The sequence below is a fragment of the Triturus cristatus genome, chromosome 1_1 (assembly GCF_964204655.1).
Source record: "Triturus cristatus chromosome 1_1, aTriCri1.1, whole genome shotgun sequence".
Taxonomy (NCBI): Eukaryota; Metazoa; Chordata; class Amphibia; order Caudata; family Salamandridae; genus Triturus; species Triturus cristatus.
Window position 1 is genome coordinate 572,117,653 of NC_140579.1, and position 22,054 is coordinate 572,139,706.

General features: G+C 47.4%; 2 protein-coding genes across 3 annotated transcripts in view; both read right to left on the minus strand.

Annotated features, from left to right (window-relative positions):
- Positions 1 to 22,054, minus strand: part of LOC146870655 (protein phosphatase 1 regulatory subunit 12B-like) — a 206,524-nt gene that overhangs the window by 169,399 nt on the left and 15,071 nt on the right. The window contains exon 2 of the mRNA XM_085643364.1: positions 20,454 to 20,572. Within this exon, the coding sequence (XP_085499490.1) occupies positions 20,454 to 20,572 (119 nt within the window). The remainder of the gene's footprint in view (positions 1 to 20,453; positions 20,573 to 22,054) is intronic.
- On the minus strand, positions 5,558 to 7,617 carry LOC146870657 (uncharacterized). 2 transcript variants are annotated; one of them, XM_085644753.1, is made up of 2 exons: positions 6,967 to 7,617; positions 5,558 to 6,139 (listed from the first exon to the last, which is right to left on the minus strand). In XM_085644753.1, the coding sequence occupies exons 1-2, from the start codon at positions 7,615 to 7,617 to the stop codon at positions 5,675 to 5,677; spliced, it is 1,116 nt and encodes a 371-aa protein (XP_085500879.1). In that variant the 3' UTR covers positions 5,558 to 5,674. The 2 variants fall into 2 exon arrangements, with proteins under 2 accessions (XP_085500879.1, XP_085500869.1); XM_085644743.1 differs by having other exon boundaries at positions 5,558 to 6,850.

The following is a 22,054-nucleotide window of genomic DNA, read 5'->3' on the forward strand; positions in this document are numbered from 1 at the left end:
TTGTAACATTACTAAAAACCTTTTGACAGAGGAGCGAAAGACTTAATTAGAACCACATGCTAGAACATTTCAGACGGGGTCCGGCAAAAAAACCAAACACACACACACACACACACACACACACACACACACACACACACACGCTTTTTTTTATGCATCTTTCACGGTTCCTGACTAGCAGTTACAGTTAATTCAAAACACCCCGAGTTTCACCTAATTTTATCTATTGCTTAAAACCTTTTGACAGAGGAGCGAAAGACTTAATTAGAACCACATGTTAGAACATTGCCCGGGACTTCGGTCTAATTCGTCTTAGTGTGACAGTCTGAGCCGGAAAAAAAGCTTACATCCCTGATAAAAAAGCATTTAACCTTTGAGAGATGACGCTAATAGAAGCGCAACTTCAAAAAGAGCTAGAGGATTATATAAAAAACATAAAACAATCTTCTTACCAACAATTCTTGGTCCTCAGACATGTTCATAAATGGAAACGGTGCTCAGTCATCAGGTGGTGAAATCTTTCAGGGGCTTCAGCTTTTCAAGCGACCGATGTGGTGGGAGAATGAAGGTGTCACCAGCGCCGTTGGTTGGAGCGTCGTAGCTTTCCTGAGAGCTCCAGCCTGAATGTTCTTGCAGACCTCACGTTTTATACCCAAAACCCGACAGTTTCCCGCCACAATTCACAACGGTACAATCCACTAAGCATTTCAGGTTGAATATAAACAGCTGCGCGTTAACGTGGCAGCTAGTTGCTGAAAAAAAGTCAGACTGCCAAGTAAAGTTAGGCCCCCCCTTTTTTTTTTTATTCATATTTTTTGCAAACCTCGACCGGACACTAGGCACCATATGCGTACAATAACCTGTCTAAGCATTTCAGGATGAATATAACAGCTGTGCATTAACGTGGCAGCTAGGTGCTGAAAAAAAGTCAGACCGCCACGTAAAGTTAGGCCCCCTTTTTTTTTATTCATTCATTTTTTTTTGCAAACCTCGACCGGACACTAGGCACCATATGCGTACAATAGCCTGTCTAAGCATTTCAGGATGAATATAACAGCTGTGCATTAACGTGGCAGCTAGGTGCTGAAAAAAGTCAGACCGACACGTAAAGTTAAGGGCTTTTTTCATGCAATTTATTTAGATACATTTTATATCACAGAGTAAAAATGTTCGGTACAAATATGATTTTAAAAGTCCAATGAGAGCGTAAAATAGACCTTGTGGATGTCTGCTAGTTATCATAAACACTGTAAACATGCATATTATCAGTGAATGAAATACAATTTTGCATCGGTCTGTTATTTACACGGCCTCTTTTCAATCTGCGTAATTGCCTCAACACAAACCTTGTTACTAGAGCATCATTTGCCTTCAAATCAGCTGAATACATTTTTAAAATGCTTTCAAAGTCTACACCACGGCATCTATGAAATAAATAAAACAAACAATGTGCCCCGCAGGTAAATGATACATCATCCTGAATCTGGTTTTCATGAAATGTTATTAGGCCTGAAGTGTTTCTTTTTAAAAATTGCCATATGGTATTGGGGTACAGATAACTGTTTGGTGGCACGCCATAGGAGTCAAAAAACTCAGAGTCCTTTTCCGTTAGAAATATTGCTAACCAGTGTCGACCCCTTTGATCTTTACCGTCTGTATTAACTATTAAATGAAGCGGTCGCTGGCGATTACCCAGATACATTGGTAGAGTGTCAGCTGCGAATACACCTAAAAATGAATGTTTTGCCGTCTCGTCTTTGGCGAGAAAACGTTCCAGTTGCCACGTATTCATCACATATAGTCGATTAGCACCTCTCGCCTATGGTTAATCTGTATAACATTCTGAAAGACAGCGTAAATCAGAAGGTTTATAGTAGACGGTAGAGCGGCGCTAAAACGGAGCTCCAGACGTACATTGCCTGATTTTTGTATCGAAAAATGGCCGCCACCCACGTCGTTGTCAGGGCATAGATCGAAAGCCAGCATAGAATAGCCTTTCGAATACTCTACACGATCCACAAAGAAGGGTCGGTCTGATGCGTACTTCCCAGCAACTTGCAGCACACCCAAATATTCTCTAGCCACACCCCCAGTTCCAAATGACGGCGTGTATGGTTTTGCCGGTATAGCTTGGCCGTCTACGGAGAGGCTGCTGTGAGATATATTATAATGCTTGAAATTAAAGGGGTTTCTGCCATATTCACCGCTAAATGCTGCGTTATCGACCAGCGCTACTATTACAGTTCTTGGCAAAAATCCGAAAAAAATATTCTCAGTATTCGATAGTAGCGCACCGGCTGGGATGCTGAACACTTTGAGCTCCACTCTTTCGATGGGGTACTTGGCATTACTGGTTAACAGAGTCTCGGCGTGAGCTAAACGCACCACCGGGCTCACTTTGACACGTTTCACAAATAGTGACGCCGCTAAGATATGCACTTTGTAATTTTCTGCGTCGCCGCTCATTAAGCAAAAAGTGTCTTTATTTCGAATCAGTTTAATCTTCACATCTAGACCGTTAAGCATTAATTTGTCTTGGAAAAATAAATCGCAGTGTAATTGCCCAATCAGTTCCACTTTACGACTTCGGGCTGTAAAGCTAGCTCTGCTCTTAAATCCCGCGTTAGCACCGGTTAAAGTCGTGTCCTCGTGCTCTCCAGCGGTGTCTCTGTAGAAGAGACCTGCAGAAAGTTGGCGTTTTAAAGTGGGGTCCCCATAATTAAGTACCGTTTCGAGATAAGCCCTGTATGGATACGTGTTGTTTGACTGGCTGATGAGCCGGTCGCCGAGGCTCACATCCAGTTGGTTAAAAAGTGAGGCTATGGGGTATGGAGAAAACGCCACTCGGGCTGCGGCGTCCAAATCGGATCCGTCTGCGTTAGTAATTTTGCACGACAGATAAATCAGGGTAGCTGAAAGGTCCAGGTAGTCATCCGACCGAGCTATGAAGAACTCTAAGGGGGCTGTGTCTGACAGGGCTGAAAGTGGCGGTACTTCGACATATAGAGAACTTTCAATGCTGGTTTGCGTTGGTGGTACTTGGAATAGGTCCAACTCTGACTTTGTGCATTCCTGGGAACCGCAAGGGACGGAGGCCATGGTCCGATTTAAAATATGTTGCCCTTAGAGACTCGTTTTTTTCCGTGTCTTCTCCGGGTCTTAAGCGAACTCTTTTGAGCCGGTCGCCGGCGCTTCACAACGCTTTGAAGGAACGCGGGCGGCCCCCTTAGTGATACACCCCTTTTTCTCTTCCTTCCTCTTTCGAGATAGATTAAACCTGAGCCTTCTTGACCCGTTTTGGTAAACTTTTTCATCACCGCCCCCGAAACGTGCCCTGCGACGTCTCGGGCAATATTTGCTGCAGCGGTTTTCACGTGCGGTTTTACCAACTGGAACCCTCTTCTTAAAAGCGGTACTGCTTTTCTGAAAAGGCTTCTGAATATACCGCCAACACCCGCCCCGTACATAATAGGTGCCCCGTGGAACCCCGGGAGGCCTGAGCCGGCTTGTGCTCTATAGTAATCCCTATAGAGCGACGCGTCGCCGTAATTTTCAGGTAAAATCATTATTCTAGTACACTTCACCACGTCGCGGCCTGAAATGAAGCTTCGCTATGACTTTACCCACTTTAAATCTTATATTAGTGTTCAAATCGTCCTTCAGTTCCAAAGTTATTGTGTGAAAATGTTTTTTGCTGATCGGTACATAATCTCTTTTGGTGTAAATGATGTTTATCATGCTATTATTCTTGCCTGTGATTTCCACGCACCGGAGGAGAGGCACGTAGCTATCCCCCACTCTCTGATGCTCTATCACGTCGCAGTATACAAACATCATATAAAATCCGCCGTGTACATCCGTGTAGGCTTTCCCCGCTGATGAAGAGTGGTGAACGTTAGGCGTCAGCCCCAACACTCTCCCCAGTTTTTCACGCACCAAAATACCGTAGTCTTGAGCATTCCTCAACTGCACTTTTCGAAGTCGTGGTTCATACGTTAATCTAAGGTCAACAAGTTCCGATATGTTACCAATGGATTTATTCATTACTTCTACAATGTCTCGTATGTTGTCATAGTGCCCCGGCGGGAAAGAAAGTTCGTGGGCGCTTTCCTTCTTGCGTACCACCGTAAATCTAACATCCTCTGTTTCAAAAGTGTCCCACGTGTGCGGGTACTGAATTTCTGTTAGGGCCACCTCCCAATCTCCTTGTAGATGAATAGGTTTTGCTAGTTTCACCGTAAAATTTGAAATTTTGTTATTAGGGAAAGTGTCCAAAGACGCGTTACTCGGGAGCGTCAGATAAAAAGGTCCGACCTCCATGGCGCTTCCGCGGTACCTAAATGCCTATATCCGCTGTTGTAGACTTTGTATATCCTTTAATTCACTCTCAGAGACCCAACTATTAAATTTATCAGGCCATCCCCGCCATTTAACTAGGCACTGTCTTTGTGCCCCGTGCCCCTTCTTTGCCAAAACGTTCTCAATACGGTACACACGATCTTGATCCTGTTTTATTTTTTGCAGCTCTTCTTTGTAAAAACACCCTTCGACCTCCTCCCCAGCATAGTCTTTTAAGTTAAAAACTGTAACGCCTGAATGCTTGGAAATCTTGTCTATCACAAAGATCTCATCTGTAAAAGTCTGCTCATACCCCTTTTGAAATACCCCCTTGCATCTAGATACCCTAACATGATCACCTTTTTTGAGAGTGTTTTTTGAAACAGGGTTGTTGGTGAACACGGACCCGTACACAGTTCTCCAAATTTTCAACTCATTTTGCGGGGATACTTCTACAGGGGACGTCTTAATGGTTCTATGATAGCTATGATTGTAACTTTCAATAAAATCTTGTAAACGATCTATATAACGAAATGTGTTGTACGCTGTAAAATACCGCCAAATTCGTGCCTTGAGAGTTCTGTTGAATCTTTCTACAATCGCCGCCTTCACTTCGTTGTTTGTAACAAAATGTTTTACACCATACTTGTTCAGCAGAGCTTTTAGCGTCTTGTTTTCAAACTCTTTTCCTCTATCTGTTTGTAACTTTTTAGGAATTCTCCCGCTGCTGAAAATGTAATCAAAGGCTTTTGTGACCGAGCTCCCCGATTTTTCCTTCAGGCCAACGGCGAATGCATACTTTGACAGTACGTCTATCACCGTTAATATAAATTTTACACCATCATTAACCGCGGCATGTTCACGGACGTCTAGAAGGTCCGCTTGCCATTGATGATTTAAGCCGCTGACTATCACACGCCGTCTTTGAAAGCGCTTTCTCGACCCCTTATGTAGCGTGTAGGCATCTTCGCCCGATAACCAGTCGCGTACCTGTGTTCTTTTAACACCGTCGTTGTGGATTTTGCTCTCCTTGTACAAGGCTTCTACACCGCCAAAACTACCAACTTTCGAGGGGTTGTAATAAACTCTTTTGAAAAGCTTCTGCATCGTAGCGCTTCTTGAACTAAAATACCGCAACCCCTACTCCCGCCCCCCTATTCTATTAATTCACTTTTGTTTTATTATTTTTCTTTATCAAATAATCAGAACTAGAAGCCGGTTTATTTTACAATAGTAGATTATTTAATAACACACGAATTAAACAGTGTATGATTTAAACTGGTAATATAGGAATGTACAGCGCTATAAACGATAATAACGATAAAAACATAGATATTTAACACAATGCTCTCAAAAACTCGTGACGTAGAATCAATATTTGGATTTTGCTAGCTATGAACGGTACCAGTCTTCTTACATCCTCCCCACGCCCCTTCAAGAAGGCTCGACAAAACAAATCAGATATTGTATTCATGAAATTGAAAAACTGTTTCTTATTCAGAGTAGTTCCTAGGGTGCAAAATGTCCGCCTGATATAATTGTCGATGCAATCTTCGAGCACGTCGTCAGCGCCCAAGAAGATTTTGCTCTTTTCAACGTCGTAAAAGCCTCTAGGTTTCTGACCCAGTTCTTTTTCAAGCTCTTCGATGATTTCACATCGCTTGTTACGACATAGCGCGGTCGGGCGAAACACTGGTTTGGGGTACGCCATCTTTGCTCTGATCAGAAAATAAAAAGCGTCTTCCAGGCATCTAACGCTCGGTCGCACGCCGATCTCAACCATGTGTCGAAACACACTTTCCTGCAACGGAAAAACACACATACATAATAGTAGCAATCGCGAAGATCATCATGTTTTCATTTACTCTACATTAAGAAATGTCATGTTCCTCGGTTTTAAACTCCTGTAAAGATACTTGATCTTAAAATATCTACGGTAATTCTTCCTTCTCAAATGCTGTTTCATTATCAAGCGTATGTCTTCATCACCCGCTTCATACATACTTTTCACATGCTCTGATGGGGACTGTACTCTCTTAATATACTTTAAAACATTCGCAATCATCTTACTACAATCTTCGGGTACTGACATTTCTTTCAAGCCATAGACCGCCCCCAACGTCGCCATAATCTTATAGGGGTCCAGCTTGTAACATAGTTTCCGTATCAAACTGTCTTCATATTCATCACCCGTCGTGAGACAGTCGTGATGCAACTGACTCGGGTCGTCAATTTTACAACCTTCGCATTCGTCGTACCACCCCGCCTTTAAGCACAATTTTATGATCGCGGCTATCGCTGTCAAAAGTCCGCGATATCGATCCGTGCTCCAACTTTCACCACGACAAAATTGTACAATTGCGTCTAAGCGCTTACAGCTGCAGTTTTTATGCGTTACGGCAAGTTTTTTCTGTCTTGAGCAGCAGAGACATGAAAAACGTAGCGATGGCTGTGTGACTTCCATAGTCGTGCTAGCGGTTTTGTCGCCTGGGGCTCCTCCTCCTCTCTTTTGCTGATAAAAAGAAAAAAGGGGTTTTTCGACCTCAGCCTTCCTCACAACTACACGCCTCATCATCACACTCTTAAACACCCCAGAGGATTTGCCGAAAAATTGCGGTTCGTACTTACTTTTCGTTTTCCAACTTCGCACTTTTCTGTTTCGTTTACAGATTCTTCTCCGGAATCCATCTCTGTACAGTCGCTGGAGTCCTCGGGTTCAGGCTCTTGCAGGTCAATACCCTCGTCATCTTCACTTGGTTCCGCTCTTCCACCGCCGTCTGTAGCATCGGAGGTATTGCACGCCATTTTAGCAACGCCACCAACCGCCTCTTCGCAGGCTCCGGTCTCGGGCTTTATATTCGGCATAGCCGATGCCTCGACGTCTGTCTCGGGCTTTTTATTCAGCATCGCCGACGACATCTCCGACGTAGTACCCGCAGGCGTTGTTGGCGCGCAATTTTCCTTATCACTATCGTCGAGTTCTGCAGCGTCGTCTGCAGCATTTGCCGCTTCCTTCAGCATCGCTGTTATAGTTTCTCCAAGGGGCCCCGCTTCCACGCTAGAGCAAGACATTCTCAAAGTTGTCTTAAAGCTCGAGCTTTTCTTTGTCGGAAAAAAGCGGGGGTTTCTTAACACACGGTCCTCGGAATGCTGGCTTATATCCTCTGTGAACATACTAGACACGCCCCGCGGTATGTTTGTAGACTCGTATTTCACACTACCCCCACTTCTTAGCAACCCTCCTGCATGCGTGGTCGATTCATACGTTTTTGATTTCATCGCAGTATCATTTTATAAGCCTTGATTCACAAATCCTAACTTATCGTTTTATACGCTTTTTGATTTCATCGCCGTATCATTTTATAAGCCTTGATTCACAAATCCTAACTTATCGTTTTATACGCTTTTTGATTTCATCGCCGTATCATTTTATAAGCCTTGATTCACAAATCCTAACTTATCGTTTTATACGCTTTTTATTTTTTTTATTTTTTTTATTTTTATTTTTTATTTCATCGCCGTATCATTTTATAAGCCTTGATTCACAAAATAACGACCTATAAAACAATAAAATGCTATAATCTTATCAATACGTTATAAGGACCGATTAAAACCCCGATTAAAATCAGACTTGGAACACGTCCAATATAGACACACGGACCAAAGGGGCGTGGTCAAAGGGGCGTGGCCACCTGTCAAAAAATACATGGTGACGAGTAGTATACAACCTATACTACTGCCCTATGCTGTAGCATTGGTGCGTGGCAGTAACGTGGATAGCAGACCAGTGGTACCAGAGCTGCCGACTTTGAAACCGGGTAACCAAGTCCGAGTATAGGCGTTAGCTCCACATACTGTGTGATTCTGGGTAAATCACGTAATCTCCCCATACTGACGTGAGACACCAGCAGGGGGTTAAAATGGTGCTATGCAGGAACTTGGAGTTTGACATGAGCCCCGGATCGATTTGCTAATGGTAACTGAGTAAATGTGCCATTTAAATTGTCGTAAAAGTCATAACTTTGTAATAGAAATAAAAAAGTGGAAATATTTGCATTTCTTGCCAAGATGAAAGGTTTTTATCAAACCTACACAAAGGCTCTGAAAACTGTGTTTACAACTTCGCGCATGCTGCATAGATTAGTATCACACATCGCTGTCTGGCACCTTCCTGCTTGAAACAGACCAGCAGGCAGCTGAAGATGATTATTGTGACTCCTCTATTAATTTAAAAGAAAATGTTATCACCAGGAACTGACTCACTTAGCGAGGCCGGCAAACAATTCCGTGATGGCCAGCCTCAAGGCGGCAATGACTCCCGCAGTTCATTCAGCAACCAGTGGGTCTACGGGTCACGGCATCTGCATTTCATTTAATGTGCACACGCACAAGCAGCGCTGCCATTGCCAATGAATGCAGCCTGCAACTGTCTAATGATAAACTGAAGCGCGCCGCCGGCAGCAGTAGAAAGAAGTCCCGCCTTAGCTATCTCAGTGTGCGAGTCATCATGTCCGGCTCACATATGGGTCAAGGCCGTGTGCAGCTCTTCTAAATACTACACTGTATCAGAGTAGCAGCTGGAGCTGCGGACTCAGAGTTATCCCCGCTGCATACCGGGAGCTGCTGACTTTAATATAGCATACCCAAGTTTGAGTCGCGGCATCGGCTTAACAACATACTGTGTCACTTTGGGCAAATCACGTAAACTTCCCATACTGACCAGGGACACCAGCAGGGGGTTAAAATGCTGCTACGCCGGCGCTCGGAGTTTGCCATGAGCCGCGGAGAAGACATACACCACAGGGTGAAGGGACACAGAACCATCGCGGAGTGCAAAGCGCAGCGCCCGTTTCGAGAGCACCGCGCTGAGAGTGAAAGTGTGTTTGAACTGAAAGCAAGCCGCGATGTCCCTGACAAAAGAAAGGCGCGTTGCCATACCTGAAGAAAAGCCTTGGCATGGAAAACTAATTAGAAAAAAAATGGTTCTCTGAAACAACACATCATGAATTCCAGCGAAAGGAAACTGAACTTTGACAGGGCTGCTCTGTAAACAAGCATTGAAAGCGTGCGTCATCGCGTAGCCAACACCACCACCCACATAAGTGGGACACCATTTTTATCAGGAGATTTGTGGGAAAACAGAATAGTAGATCATTTTAATTATAAACTGAATTTGTCTGTTTATTGCTTCCAAATGGCATCCAGTGAGCAAGAAAAACATTTTCCAAAACGCCCACTGCATCATAAAATAGTATGGGTAATCCCAAATTCAGAGTTGTACTAGTAACAGTTATAAACTCAGTATCTAGGGAACTTTAAAAAAATGCCTGGCTTTCCTTCATACCGTGTTTGACTCATTACAATTTACCTCAGAAAATGAGGAATGTTTGGTACACAATAACATAATATAAGCTGCAACTCAGTTACTGGCTATGGGTACTACCAGTTTCTAGAGGGCCAATAAACACTATGTATCCTACAAACAAGAAAGCTTACAGATACAAATGTTGTCATCTATTACTTCCTACTTATTGTCCTTTATCTATTTTTTTATGGATTAGTTTTGTTGAAAAAACTATTACTGATCTACATAAATGGTCACCCCCACGCTCCTGTGCCTGTGCCTGCTCCCGCAGCCCCAGCCACCCGAGGGCCGCCGAGCCCACACCAGCCTCCCGCAGCCCCAGCCACCCGAGGGCCGCCAAGCCCGCTCCAGCTTTCCCGCCGCCCTAGCCCGTGGCCCCGCCCCCCCGCCAGCCGATTGGCTCGCGCTCCCGCCTCCCCGCAGACCCTCCCGACCGGCTCCCTTCTTATGACGTCCCCAGAGTGACCGCGCAGCGGACGCGCGCAGCGGGAGCACCGATTGAGCGCCGAAGGTGCGCCAAAGGTAAGCCCATCTACGCCCGTCCGCGCCTGGACCGCGCCCAGCGCCAGGACCCCTGGCCCCCGCAGACCCCAGCCCACCCGCCGGACGTACGATGCCGCCAACCTCAACGCTCTCAACGCCGGCCGAAGCCCAGGATGCTACCGAGCCACCCCGAGACGCACCCACGGACCCTTCTGCTGCAACTCCTGCAAGTTCACCTGCATCCGGACCTGCACTACTCCAGCACCAACCAAGACGAAGACGAGCAACAGCAGCAGCCACCTGAAATGCATCCTGCTCAACACCCGCTCCGTCCACAGACACGCCGTCGAGCTCTGGAACCTGCTCGACACCACAGCCCCAGACGTCGCCTTCCTCACGGAAACCTGGATGAACGCCTCCTCAACGCCCGACATTGCCATCGCCATCCCAGACGGCTACAAGATCATCCGAAGGGACCGCATCAACCACACCGGAGGAGGCATCGCCATCATCCACAGGAACACCATCCGCATCACGACCAACACCGACGACACCCTCGCACCCGCTGAGCACCTGCACTTCCAGGTCCACATCAACCCCAAGACCACCCTCAGAGGCACCCTCATCTACTGACCCCCGGGACCACGCACACAATTCAGCGAAGACATCGCCGACTTCATCAGCCTGCACGCCCTCCCCTCCGCTGACTACATCCTCCTCGGGGACCTCAACTTCCACCTGGAGAACAACAACAACCGCAACACCACCACACGCCAACCTCGGACTCAAGCAGCTGGTCACCACCCCCACCCCCTACGCCGGACACACACTCGACCCCGTCTTCTCATCCAGCAAGGACATCGCCTTCAGCCACGCCACCGGACTCCACTGGACGAACCACAGCTGCGTCCACTTCAGCTTCAGAAGGACCACGATCCACCACCACCAGCAACAGGTTGCACGCAGAAGCTGGAACAAGATCACAGCCGACCAGCTCGCGACCGCCCTGAGCAAGAACCCACCCACCAGCGCAACGAACCCCAGCCAAGCGGCCACCAACCTCACGAAGTGGATCAGCGACTGCGCAGACGACCTCGCCCCTCTGAAGACCCCGACTAGCAGACCCGGTAGCAAGAAAGCCCCGTGGTTCACCGACGAACTCAAGAGCTCCAAGAAAAACTGCCGAGCCCTCGAGAGAACCTGGCGCAGGGACCCAACACCGGACAACATGACTGCCCTCAAGCTCGTCACCCGAAAACACCACCAACTCATCCACGCCACCAAGAAAACCGCATTCAAGGAACGACTGGACAACAACGCACACAACAGCAAGGAACTCTTCAACATCGTCAAAGAGCTCTCCAACCCCAACGCCGGTAACAACGACATCACCCCTTCACAAGACCTCTGCAACTCCCTCGCCTCCTACTTCCACAACAAGATCGCGGACATACACAACAGCTTCAGCACTCAACCGACGCACGCCACGACCGAACCACCGCCCCCCACCACCACCCTCCGCGCCTGGACCCCGATCAGCACCGAAGACACCGTCCGCACGATGAACTCCATCCACTCCGGATCTCCTACCGACCCCTGCCCTCACCACGTCTTCAACAAGGCCGACGCTGTCATCGCACCCCACCTGCGAGACATCATCAACACCTCCTTCGACACCGCTACCTTCCCGGAGAGCTGGAAGCACGCCGAACTCAGCGCTCTACTAAAGAAGCCATCAGCCAACCCCACCGACCTCAAGAACTACCGCCCCATCTCGCTGCTCCCGTTTCCTGCAAAAGTCATCGAGAAGACCGTCAACAAGCAGCTGGCCGCCTTCCTCGAGACGAACGGATCCCTCGACCTCTCGCAGTCTGGCTTCCGGGCCAACCACAGCACCGAGACCGCCCTGATCGCAGCCACCGATGACATCCGAGCTCTGCTTGACAACGGAGAAACAGCGGCCCTCATCCTCCTAGACCTCTCTGCGGCCTTCAACACGGTCTGCCACCGTACACTAGTGCAGCGACTCAGCAACGTCGGAATCCAGGAGAAGGCACTGGAGTGGATCATCTCCTTCCTCGCCGGAAGGACACAGAGAGTCCGCCTCCCCCCGTTCAGATCTGAAGCCACCGAAGTCATCTGCGGCGTTCCTCAAGGCTCCTCGCTCAGTCCAACCCTCTTCAACGTGTACATGAGCCCCCTCGCAGACATCGCACGCCAGCACAACCTCAACATCATCTACGCCGACGACACCCAGCTGATTCTCTCCCTCACCAACGACCCCGCCACCGCCAGAGCCAACCTCCACGAAGGGATGAAAGAGGTAGCCGAATGGATGAAGAACAGCCGCCTGAAACTGAACTCGGACAAGACGGAAGTCCTCATCCTGGGATCCTCACCCTCCGCCTGGGACGACTCCTGGTGGTCCCCTGCCCTAGGCAGCGCACCCAAACCAACAGACCACGCACGCAACCTGGGCTTCATCCTGGACTCCACCCTCTCCATGACCAGACAAGTCAACGCCGTCTCCTCGTCGTGCTTCAACATCCTGCGCATGCTACGAAAGATCTTCCAGTGGATCCCCACCGAGACCAGGAAGACGGTCACCCAGGCCCTCGTCACCAGCTGTCTGGACTACGGCAACTCCCTCTACGCCGGAACCACCGCCAAACTCCTGAAAAGACTTCAGCGGATCCAGAACGCCTTAGCACGACTCATCCTGGACATCCCCCGTCGCAGCCACATCTCCGGACACCTGAGAGACCTTCACTGGCTCCCGGTCACCAAGAGAATCACCTTTCGTCTCCTCACCCACGCACACAAAGCCCTACACAACCAAGGCCCAGGATACCTCAACAGCCGCCTCAACTTCTACGCTCCCAAACGCCAGCTTCGATCGACCGGCCACGCCCTCGCCTCCGTCCCCCGCATCCGAAGAGCCCCCACAGGGGGACGGTCCTTCTCCTTCCTTGCCGCCAGGACGTGGAAGTCCCTCCCGACCCACCTCCGCCTGACCCAGGACCACCTCGCCTTCAGGAAGCAACTCAAGACCTGGCTGTTCGAGCAGTAGCGGACCCCCCTCCCCTAGCGCCTTGAGACCCTCTGGGTGAGTAGTGCGCTATATAAATGCTTTGATAGATTGATTGATTGAATGACCCTTTGCTAGATTGGCAATTTTGTCTACTTTCCAGGTTCAAGCCTGTTACCACCACAAACTAGAAACAGCTATAAACAAAACAATACAAAACTATTTAGAAAAATATAAATACTGTTGTAAAAAATTATTCTTAAAACCTGGGACGATGATGATGTACCACAGCAAATCATTTTTCATAGGCATTTTTAGCAGAAAAACAATGTTTTGTTGCAGAGAATTTTTTCACATTTAAAAAGAAACAAGTTGGGATAATTTGTCTACTTTGTAGGTTCCTCCAAATCCATGGTACTTTCAGCATGTCCAACATGTGACGAAAAAAGTATGACATTTAGCCTGGATAACTTTAGTGGGGAACAAAAGTTATGAAGGCTTAACTGAGAAGTGCCCCAAATATTTTTTAAAAGGCTCGCCAAGCGGGTCCGCGGAGTTGGGGTAAGGAAGCCTCAGCAGCTAATTGAAAGTAGATGCCACCACCCATCATCACCCTGCTAATCAGGTGACAAAAATAAAATACTACTGCCCGCTAAAAAAGTAATTAGGACTGCTGAATGTGGCCAGAAAACTCAATCAGCACAAAAGAATGAGGCTGATATCCAAGGAAAAACACAACTGGAAGGCAGGCAAGAACCCACAACCAGAAAACAGTTAGCCCAATCCCACTTGCTCAACTGCAACACATGAAACTCACAACAGTAAAGCAGACGTCGAAATAAAATGCAATGGATATTACAATAAAAAAATTCAACAAAACTGTTAGGATATCATGTATGGAGATTTCTACTGCAATTGCCATTTTAAGAGATCATGTAAAACAAACAATTTATATTCAAATTGAAAAGAATACATATTATTCAACCAGACTATCACCTTGCATGTGTACTAAGCTTCTCACCAACATGCCTTAATTTTGGTCTTGAGCCATGATTCCAAAGTGGGATTAGAAAATCTTCTTAAACAGAATACATTAAAATAAACTTGATTAAAAACATCTTGAAACAGGAAAAGGAATATGCTACTTACCAGTATGCATCTGTTCTTGGCATGTAGAGCTGCAGAGTTGTACACTTTGCATAGATCCCCATCTGGTGTTGGGCCCGGATGTTTGCAGTTTGTTTTTGTTCTTTGTACAGTCTTTGGAAGTCACGAGTTCGGTGACTCCTCCTTTGGTCCGTACTGCGCATGGGCTTCGGCTCCATCCTCGGATTGTTTTTCGCCAGCAGGGAAATGATGGAGCGTAGTAATAACAGTGAGAAACCCATGTGTGTTGTATCTAAATAAGATAGACTGGAACGGATACAGGTAGCCGGGGAGGCGGGTGGGCGTGTACAACTCTGCAGCTCTACATGCCAAGAACAGATGCATACTGGTAAGTAGCATATTCCGTTCGAGGCATATGAGCTGCAGATTGTACACTTTGCATAGATTATATAGCAGTACCCAACCTTAGCGGCGACCACCGGTATCCGTTGCAGCGGTTTGAAATAGTGTCTTTAGTACAGCCTGGCCCACACTAGCTTGTTGCTTGGAATGCACGTCTACACAGTAATGTTTTGTGAAGGTGTGCGGAGTTGACCATGTGGCTGCTTTGCAGATGTCATCTAAGGGTATGTTCCCTAGAAAAGCCATAGAAGCCCCTAACTTTCTAGTAGAGTGGGCTTTAGGTGGAACAGATAATGTTCTTTTTGCCTTTTGATAGCAAATTTGTATGCACTTTACAATCCACCTAGCTATCCCTGATTTAGAGATGGGGTTGCCTTTATGCGGTGGAGAGAAGGAAACAAACAATTGTTTAGTTTTCCTGAAAGGTTGTGTTCTCTGTATGTAGTACAGTAAAGCCCTCTTAACATCAAGTGTATGTAGAGCCCTTTCCGCAACAGATTGAGGTTGCGAGAAAAAAACAGGTAATTCCACCGATTGATTGAGATGGAAAGGGGAAATGACCTTGGGCAGAAACTTTGGATTCGTACGAAGTATCACTTTGCTGTGATGTATTTGTAAGAAGAGTTCCTGTATAGTGAACGCTTGTATTTCACTAACCCTTCTAAGGGAAGTGATAGCCACTAGAAAAGCTGTTTTCCAGGTGAGGAACTGTAGCTCGCATTTATGCAGTGGTTCGAAGGGCGGACCCATTAGCCTTGTAAGGACTACATTTAGATTCCATACAGGAGAAGGCGGTGCCCTGGGTGGAATTATACGTTTAAGGCCTTCCATAAAGGCTTTAATAGCAGGCACCCTGAACAGCGACAAATGCTGTCTGTTTTGCAGGTAAGCAGCAATCGCTGCTAGGTGTAAGCGTATGGAAGAGTATGCCAGGTTACACCTTTGAAGATGGAGCAGATAGCATATAATGTGCTGTATGGATGCATCTAAAGGGTTGATTGTATTGTTACGGCAGTAAACAACAAATCTCTTCCACTTTGCGGCATAGCATGCTCGAGTGGTAGGACGTCTGGCTTCCTTGATAATATTCATGCAGTCAGGGGGAAGGTTAAGGTACCCAAATTCTAAGATTTCAGGAGCCAGATCGCAAGGTTGAGCTGCGCTGGGTCCGGGTGTCTGATTTCTCCATGGTTCTGAGTTAGGAGGCATGGGGACAGGTGCAGTTTTTGATGTGGTACCACTGATAGTTGTAGTAGTGTGGTGTACCACGGCTGCCTGGCCCATGTTGGGGCTACCAGAATGAGCGTGAGGTAGTGCTGTTGCAGTTTCCTGACCACCAATGGAATTAGTGGGAGAGGTGGAAAGGCGTATGCAAATCTGCCTGACCAGTTCATCCATATCGCATTGCCTTTGGACAATGGGTGTGGGTATCTGGCGGCGAAGCTTGGGCATTTTTTGTTTTCGTGGGTGGCGAAGAGGTCTTTCTGAGGATGCCCCCACTTGTGGAAGAATTGGCGAAGAACTTGTGGATGCAGTTCCCATTCGTGTAGTTGTTGCGTTTGTCTGCTGAGCAGATCTGCCATGGTGTTTTGTATGCCTGGGACGTGCTGTGCCAGGAGAAAGATGTTTTGTGGAATTGCCCATCTCCATATGCTCTGGGCTAAGCGGGAGAGCTGGGGAGAGTGTGTCCCCCCCTGTTTTTGAATATAATACATTGCAGTCATATTGTCTGTGCGAATGAGGACTGCTTTGGCTGACATCTGTTTTTGAAAGGATTTTAGGGCTAGAAAGATCGCCAAGAGCTCCAGATGGTTGATGTGGAGCGACTTTTGCTGTGGCGTCCATAGACCTTGCATTGTGAGGTGTAGGAGGTGCGCTCCCCAGCCGGAGAGCGATGCGTCCGCTGTTAGAATCACCTGAGGAACCGGGTCCAGGAACGGCCGCTCTTTGGAAAGGTTTGTGGTGTTCCACCACTGCAGAGAGTGATGGGTGCGGCCGTCCACCAACACCAGATCCGTCAGCTGTCCTTGGTCCTGGTTCCACTGTTGTGCTAGGCACTCTTGGAGTGGACGCATGTGGAGTCTTGCATGGGGCACTATGAAGATGCAAGATGCCATCATCCCTATTAGCTTCATAAACACTCTCGCTGGGAGAGTGCTGAGCAAGGAACGTTTGGCGCAAGGCTTGTATGCTTGCGATCCTGGCTGAGTTGGGATAGGCAATACCTTTGGAGGTGTCTATAGTGGCCCCGAGATATTGCTTTGTGTGAGATGGTACGAGGTGGGACTTTTGGTAGTTTACCGTGAAGCCTAGCTGGTGGAGCAGTTGGATGGTGCTGTTTGTATGTTGCACACATTGGTCGTAGGACGCGGCTTTTATCAGCCAGTCGTCTAAGTAAGGGAAGACGTGAATATGTTGACGTCTGAGGTGTGCTGCTACTACCGCTAGGCATTTGGTAAACACCCGTGGTGCGGTGGTGACCCCGAAGGGGAGAACTGTGAATTGGTAATGCTGACCGTCCACCACAAACCTGAGGTACTTCCTGTGAGAAGGGTGTATTGGAATGTGAAAGTATGCGTCTTTCAGATCCAAGGTAGTGAGAAAGTCTCCCTGACAGAGGAGCGGGAGGACTTGTTGTAGGGTGACCATGTGGAAATGGTCTGAATGTATGTATGCATTTAGAGGCCGGAGGTCCAGAATGGGCCTCAGGGTCCCGTCTTTCTTCGGTATTAGGAAATACAGAGAGTAGACCCCTAGATTTTGCTGATTGACGGGGACCTGCTCTATAGCGTGTTTTTGGAGGAGGGAGAGCACCTCCTGTTTCAGCAGTGTGGAATGTTCTTGAGACATTGGACGGTGCCTTGGTGGGAAATTGGGTGGGGTAGATGTTAGCTCGAGACAGTACCCTGACCGAATAATTTGGGTCACCCATTTGTCCGATGTTATGGACTCCCAGGCGTGGATAAAGTGTCGTAGTCTGCCCCCGACCGGAGTGGGATGGTCTGGGGGGAGCGGAGGGAAGTCATTGTGCGGGCGGGGTGGCAGAACGGGTGGTGTTAGTTTTGCCCCTGCCCTTATTGTTGTTGCCCCTGTATCCACCCCTTTGGTAGCCCTTTGAGAAGGTATTTTGAGGAGGGGACTTGTAGGAGGTAGAGGCGCTATCGGTGGAGTAGCCTCTGCCTGTGCTACGAAAGGACGAACGCCGAAAGGAGCGTTTAGGGGTCTGTGATTGTAATGCCCCCATAGACTTTGCTGTGTCCGTGTCCTTTTTCATTTTTTCTAATGCTTCGCCTACCTTTGGCCCAAAGAGATTTTGTTGGTCAAAGGGGTGATTTAGTATGGATGCCTGGACTTCTGGCTTGAACCCTGAGATCCTGAGCCAGGCATGACGACGAAGCAGGACACTAGTATTTATGGCTCTAGAAGCAGTGTCCGCTGCATCGAGGGCACATTTAATGGAGGTGTTAGTAATGAGCTTTCCCTCCTGTATTAGGTCATGAGCTTTACGTTTGTGTTTTTCCGGGAGGTGCTGCATAAGAGCCTCAAGCTCATCGTAGTGTGCTCTGTCATAACGCGCAAGCAGCGCTTGTGTATTCGCAATGTGCCAGATGTTCGCGGCTTGCGAGGCAGTGCGTTTACCAGACGCATCTAGGAGTTTCGATTCCTTATCTGGCGGTGGGGCCTCACCTGAGGACTGGGAGTTAGACCGCTTTCTAGCTGTGGACATAACTAGGGAATCTAAGGGAGCAGGGCCCTTAATGTATGTGGGGTCTGTGGGTGCTGCCTTGTACTTTTTTTCTATTCTGGGGTTTAAGACCCTGGCCCTGACAGGGTCTTTGAACACCTCTGCAGCATGCTTGGTGACACCCTTAAGCATGGGCAAGATGGCTGTGGACTTATCCTGAATATCAAATGTATCCAGTAAGAAGTCGTCTTCCACTGGTTCACTATGTAGTTCCACCCCGTGGTAGTGTGCTGCTCTCTGCACTAAGTGGTGAAACCCTAGTGAGTCCTCTGGGGGAGATGGCCTGGATGGGTAGAGGTCATCTTGAGGCACATCTGGTATGTCAGGGTTTTGGTAATCTTCCCATGGGTCTGGGGTCCCCGGTGGTGTGGGGTCCATTGGGGCGTCCGCCGGGTCATAATCTGGATCCCCGTAATCCGGATCTGGGGACGGGGTCGGGGAATGATGAGGCAAGGGTGGCGGAGACCTGGGAGGGAGAGGAGGTGGAGGAGGTGGAAGAGGTGGAGGAGGAGGAGGAGGTGTAGGAGGTGGTGGGGAGGGCACTCTGAGAGGAGATGTGGCAGAGTCCTTCCGCTTGGGTGGTGGAGGAGGAGCTGGTGTGTCAAGACGTCTTTTCTTGACAGTCAAAGTCAATAGCCCAGTCTTTGGATCCTTTGATAAGGTTTTTTGATAAGGATCTGGTGTAAAATGGTCCGGTGGCGCCGAATCGTCCGCTGGCGCCGATGTTTTCGGAGCCGAGGACTTGGGGGGTTTCTCTGCGCCATGTCTTTTTGGAACCTCCGTTTTTTTTGGCGTCGAGGTAGGCTTCGGTGCCGGAGCGTCGGTGCCGAGGGATTTGTGCTTGTGTTTCATCGGCACCGAAAGTCCAGGCTTCAGCACCGGTGGCTTCGGAGTCGAGCTGGGCGTCACTTTCTTCGATGCCGAACGGTGCTTATCGGCACCAGGCGTCGGCTGGCTCGAGCCCGAGCTGCCGTGAGACTTGTGAGGCTTCGACACCGGGCCCGAAGGTGGGGTGATAGAAGCTGCGTGTTTGGTTTTCCCCAGGCCCGAAGGCGAAGGTGTAAGTCTCTTTGGATTTGGGCGCGGGGGTGGGAGGGGGTAGAGTACTCACGACCCTCTGCGCCGGTGTGATGTCCTCCAGGTCGGAGTCGTCGGCCTCGGAAGCGCTGACGATGTCTTCCTCCTGCTCGGTGTGGTGTTGCCCCGAAGCTTCGGTGTCGTCTCCGAAGATGTCCGGTGGAGCCGCGGTCAATGAGTGCGCCATGGTGCGTCGAGCTCTTCGATCCCGGATGGTCTTTTTTGATCGAAAAGACTTATAGGCGGGGCAGTCTCTAGCCTCGTGTTCTGGAGAGAGGCAAAGGTTACACACCTGATGGAGGTCGGTGTGGGGAAATTTAGACCCACATTTTGGGCACTTTTTGAACGGAGTCCTTTCCATCGGCCGGTACCGGAGTCGAGGAGGGCCCGAAGGCCGGTGCCGATGTGTGGAATCGAGAAAAGTGCCTCTTCGAGAGATGAAGATAGATGAAGAAACTCGATGAACGAGGATTTTCCGTCGAGGCTGGAACCGTAGAAGTTCGAAGCCGGAGCACGAAGTATCACATCCGAGCCCGATGGCGGAAAAAAACAATCTGTGGATGGAGCCGAAGCCCATGCGCAGTACGGACCAAAGGAGGAGTCACCGAACTCGTGACTTCCAAAGACTGTACAAAGAACAAAAACAAACTGCAAACATCCGGGCCCAATACCAGATGGCGATCTATGCAAAGTGTACAATCTGCAGCTCATATGCCTCGAACTGTCCTTCATAGCTAGCACAGAACGGCAAGAAAACAATTTTAGCACGCAAAATCCAAACTATATCAGGTGACAGAGTAAGCATCTACAGACACCAATAATTAAAAGATGCAGTAATCAATAAAGATTTATAAAGCACGGCTAATCACCCGATAAGGTATCCAGGCATCCGTACATACAATGCTTACCTTGTTTCTTCACCTGCTCCAACAGAAGGTCTTTCATAGCAGCTTCCTCCGCGAGGTCCAACGGAACTTCCCCTTCACTGTTCACAGGAGCCACATTGGCCCCATGGCTTATCAAATATCTGAAAAAAGGCAACGCAATGTAATATCTCACTGGTAGTAACAAACCTGAAAGTGGCTTTGAGGTGACAAAGTAGTTGGGAAGGCATTAAGTTACTCCCCATTAACAGTAGCTTTGGTATCTCAAGCTAATTGAGCATCTAGTACACAACTGTCAAAACTTATGTGCCATTACTAACTTTTAATAACAATGTACCAGACTGAAGTCAAATAAGACACAAAGTTGACTTTAACAAATATCGCTAACATCTATCCATAATTTCTGAATAAAGGCAACTAGCAATATTATTACGATGCACAACGAAGCAAACCTTAATGTCAGAGCTAATTATATGGGTTTCTCAGCCACATTTGCAAGAACATTTGTTTTTTAAAATACAATCCTGATGATGTATTGTTTTATCATGCTTGCATTTCTGATCATGTAACTCCTTTACGACTGAGATCACATTTTAATGTAATAGCAGAGCTTCACTTTTTTATTTTTTCTATGCATGAGTCTCATAAAGCACCTTGTGTGGCAAGTACTAGACCTGTCAGTGTCAGTTTATTCACTATCTATAAATGTATTAATTTATTTACTGATCATATAGTTTACAATTTGTGTTTTCTTTTTTCACTCTTGGAGTATTGTACTTATTTACTTGTATGTGCCTGCAATTTATATTGTAAATTACTTATGTATAAATTAACAAAATCAAATAACAAATCTCTCAATTGTCTTTTAAATGGATATTAACATATCTTTATGAACTGTATTAACGTCTGGACAGAAGGTGGCATAGCCATTCTTTCTTTGCAAAGTATCTGATGCAGATGTTCTCTACTTTAAGCTTTAAGCCTTTCGACTTTTTTGTCTTCTTGTATTTTCCTTGTTACTTTTTCACAATTATAGATGGACCAATCACTTTGAGGTGTAATAAGAGTCGTTTATATGAGTTAAGCAATATATTTCCTTATAATTTGAGGCAACAACTTGTAAAATGGAGTGTTAAGATCAAACTTTTCTAATTAAAGATAAAGGCCTATAATCGATCAAAAAGCTGGTGATAATCTGCACCAGCAAACCCACATTCTGAAAAATGCTTTGCAATTTTTGGTGAGAAAGGCTAACAGGAACTTCTCTAGGACATGTCTAAGTGTGGCTTTAACACCTTTGAGGAAGATCACTACAGAAACAAAGCAGTCTCCGAACCTTATGCTAGATTTGTCTTTTATAGAAGTGCAAAGTGTCATTTTTTTTTTATATCTATGCTCCAAATTTAACCACGATAACTTTTTCCAATTTGTAAGAGAAAAACTATCTTCTCTCGTTTGTGACACAAACAATAGGTGGTGAATTTCTGGTCTGACGATTTGACAGTTCTACTGCCATTCTCATTTCATTGGTAACAACAACTATAGCATGAAATAACAGCAAATGGGAAGAGGCTTCGTTATTTCTCATGTTTGGAGCACCTTACAACTATTTGACAAACCCTTTA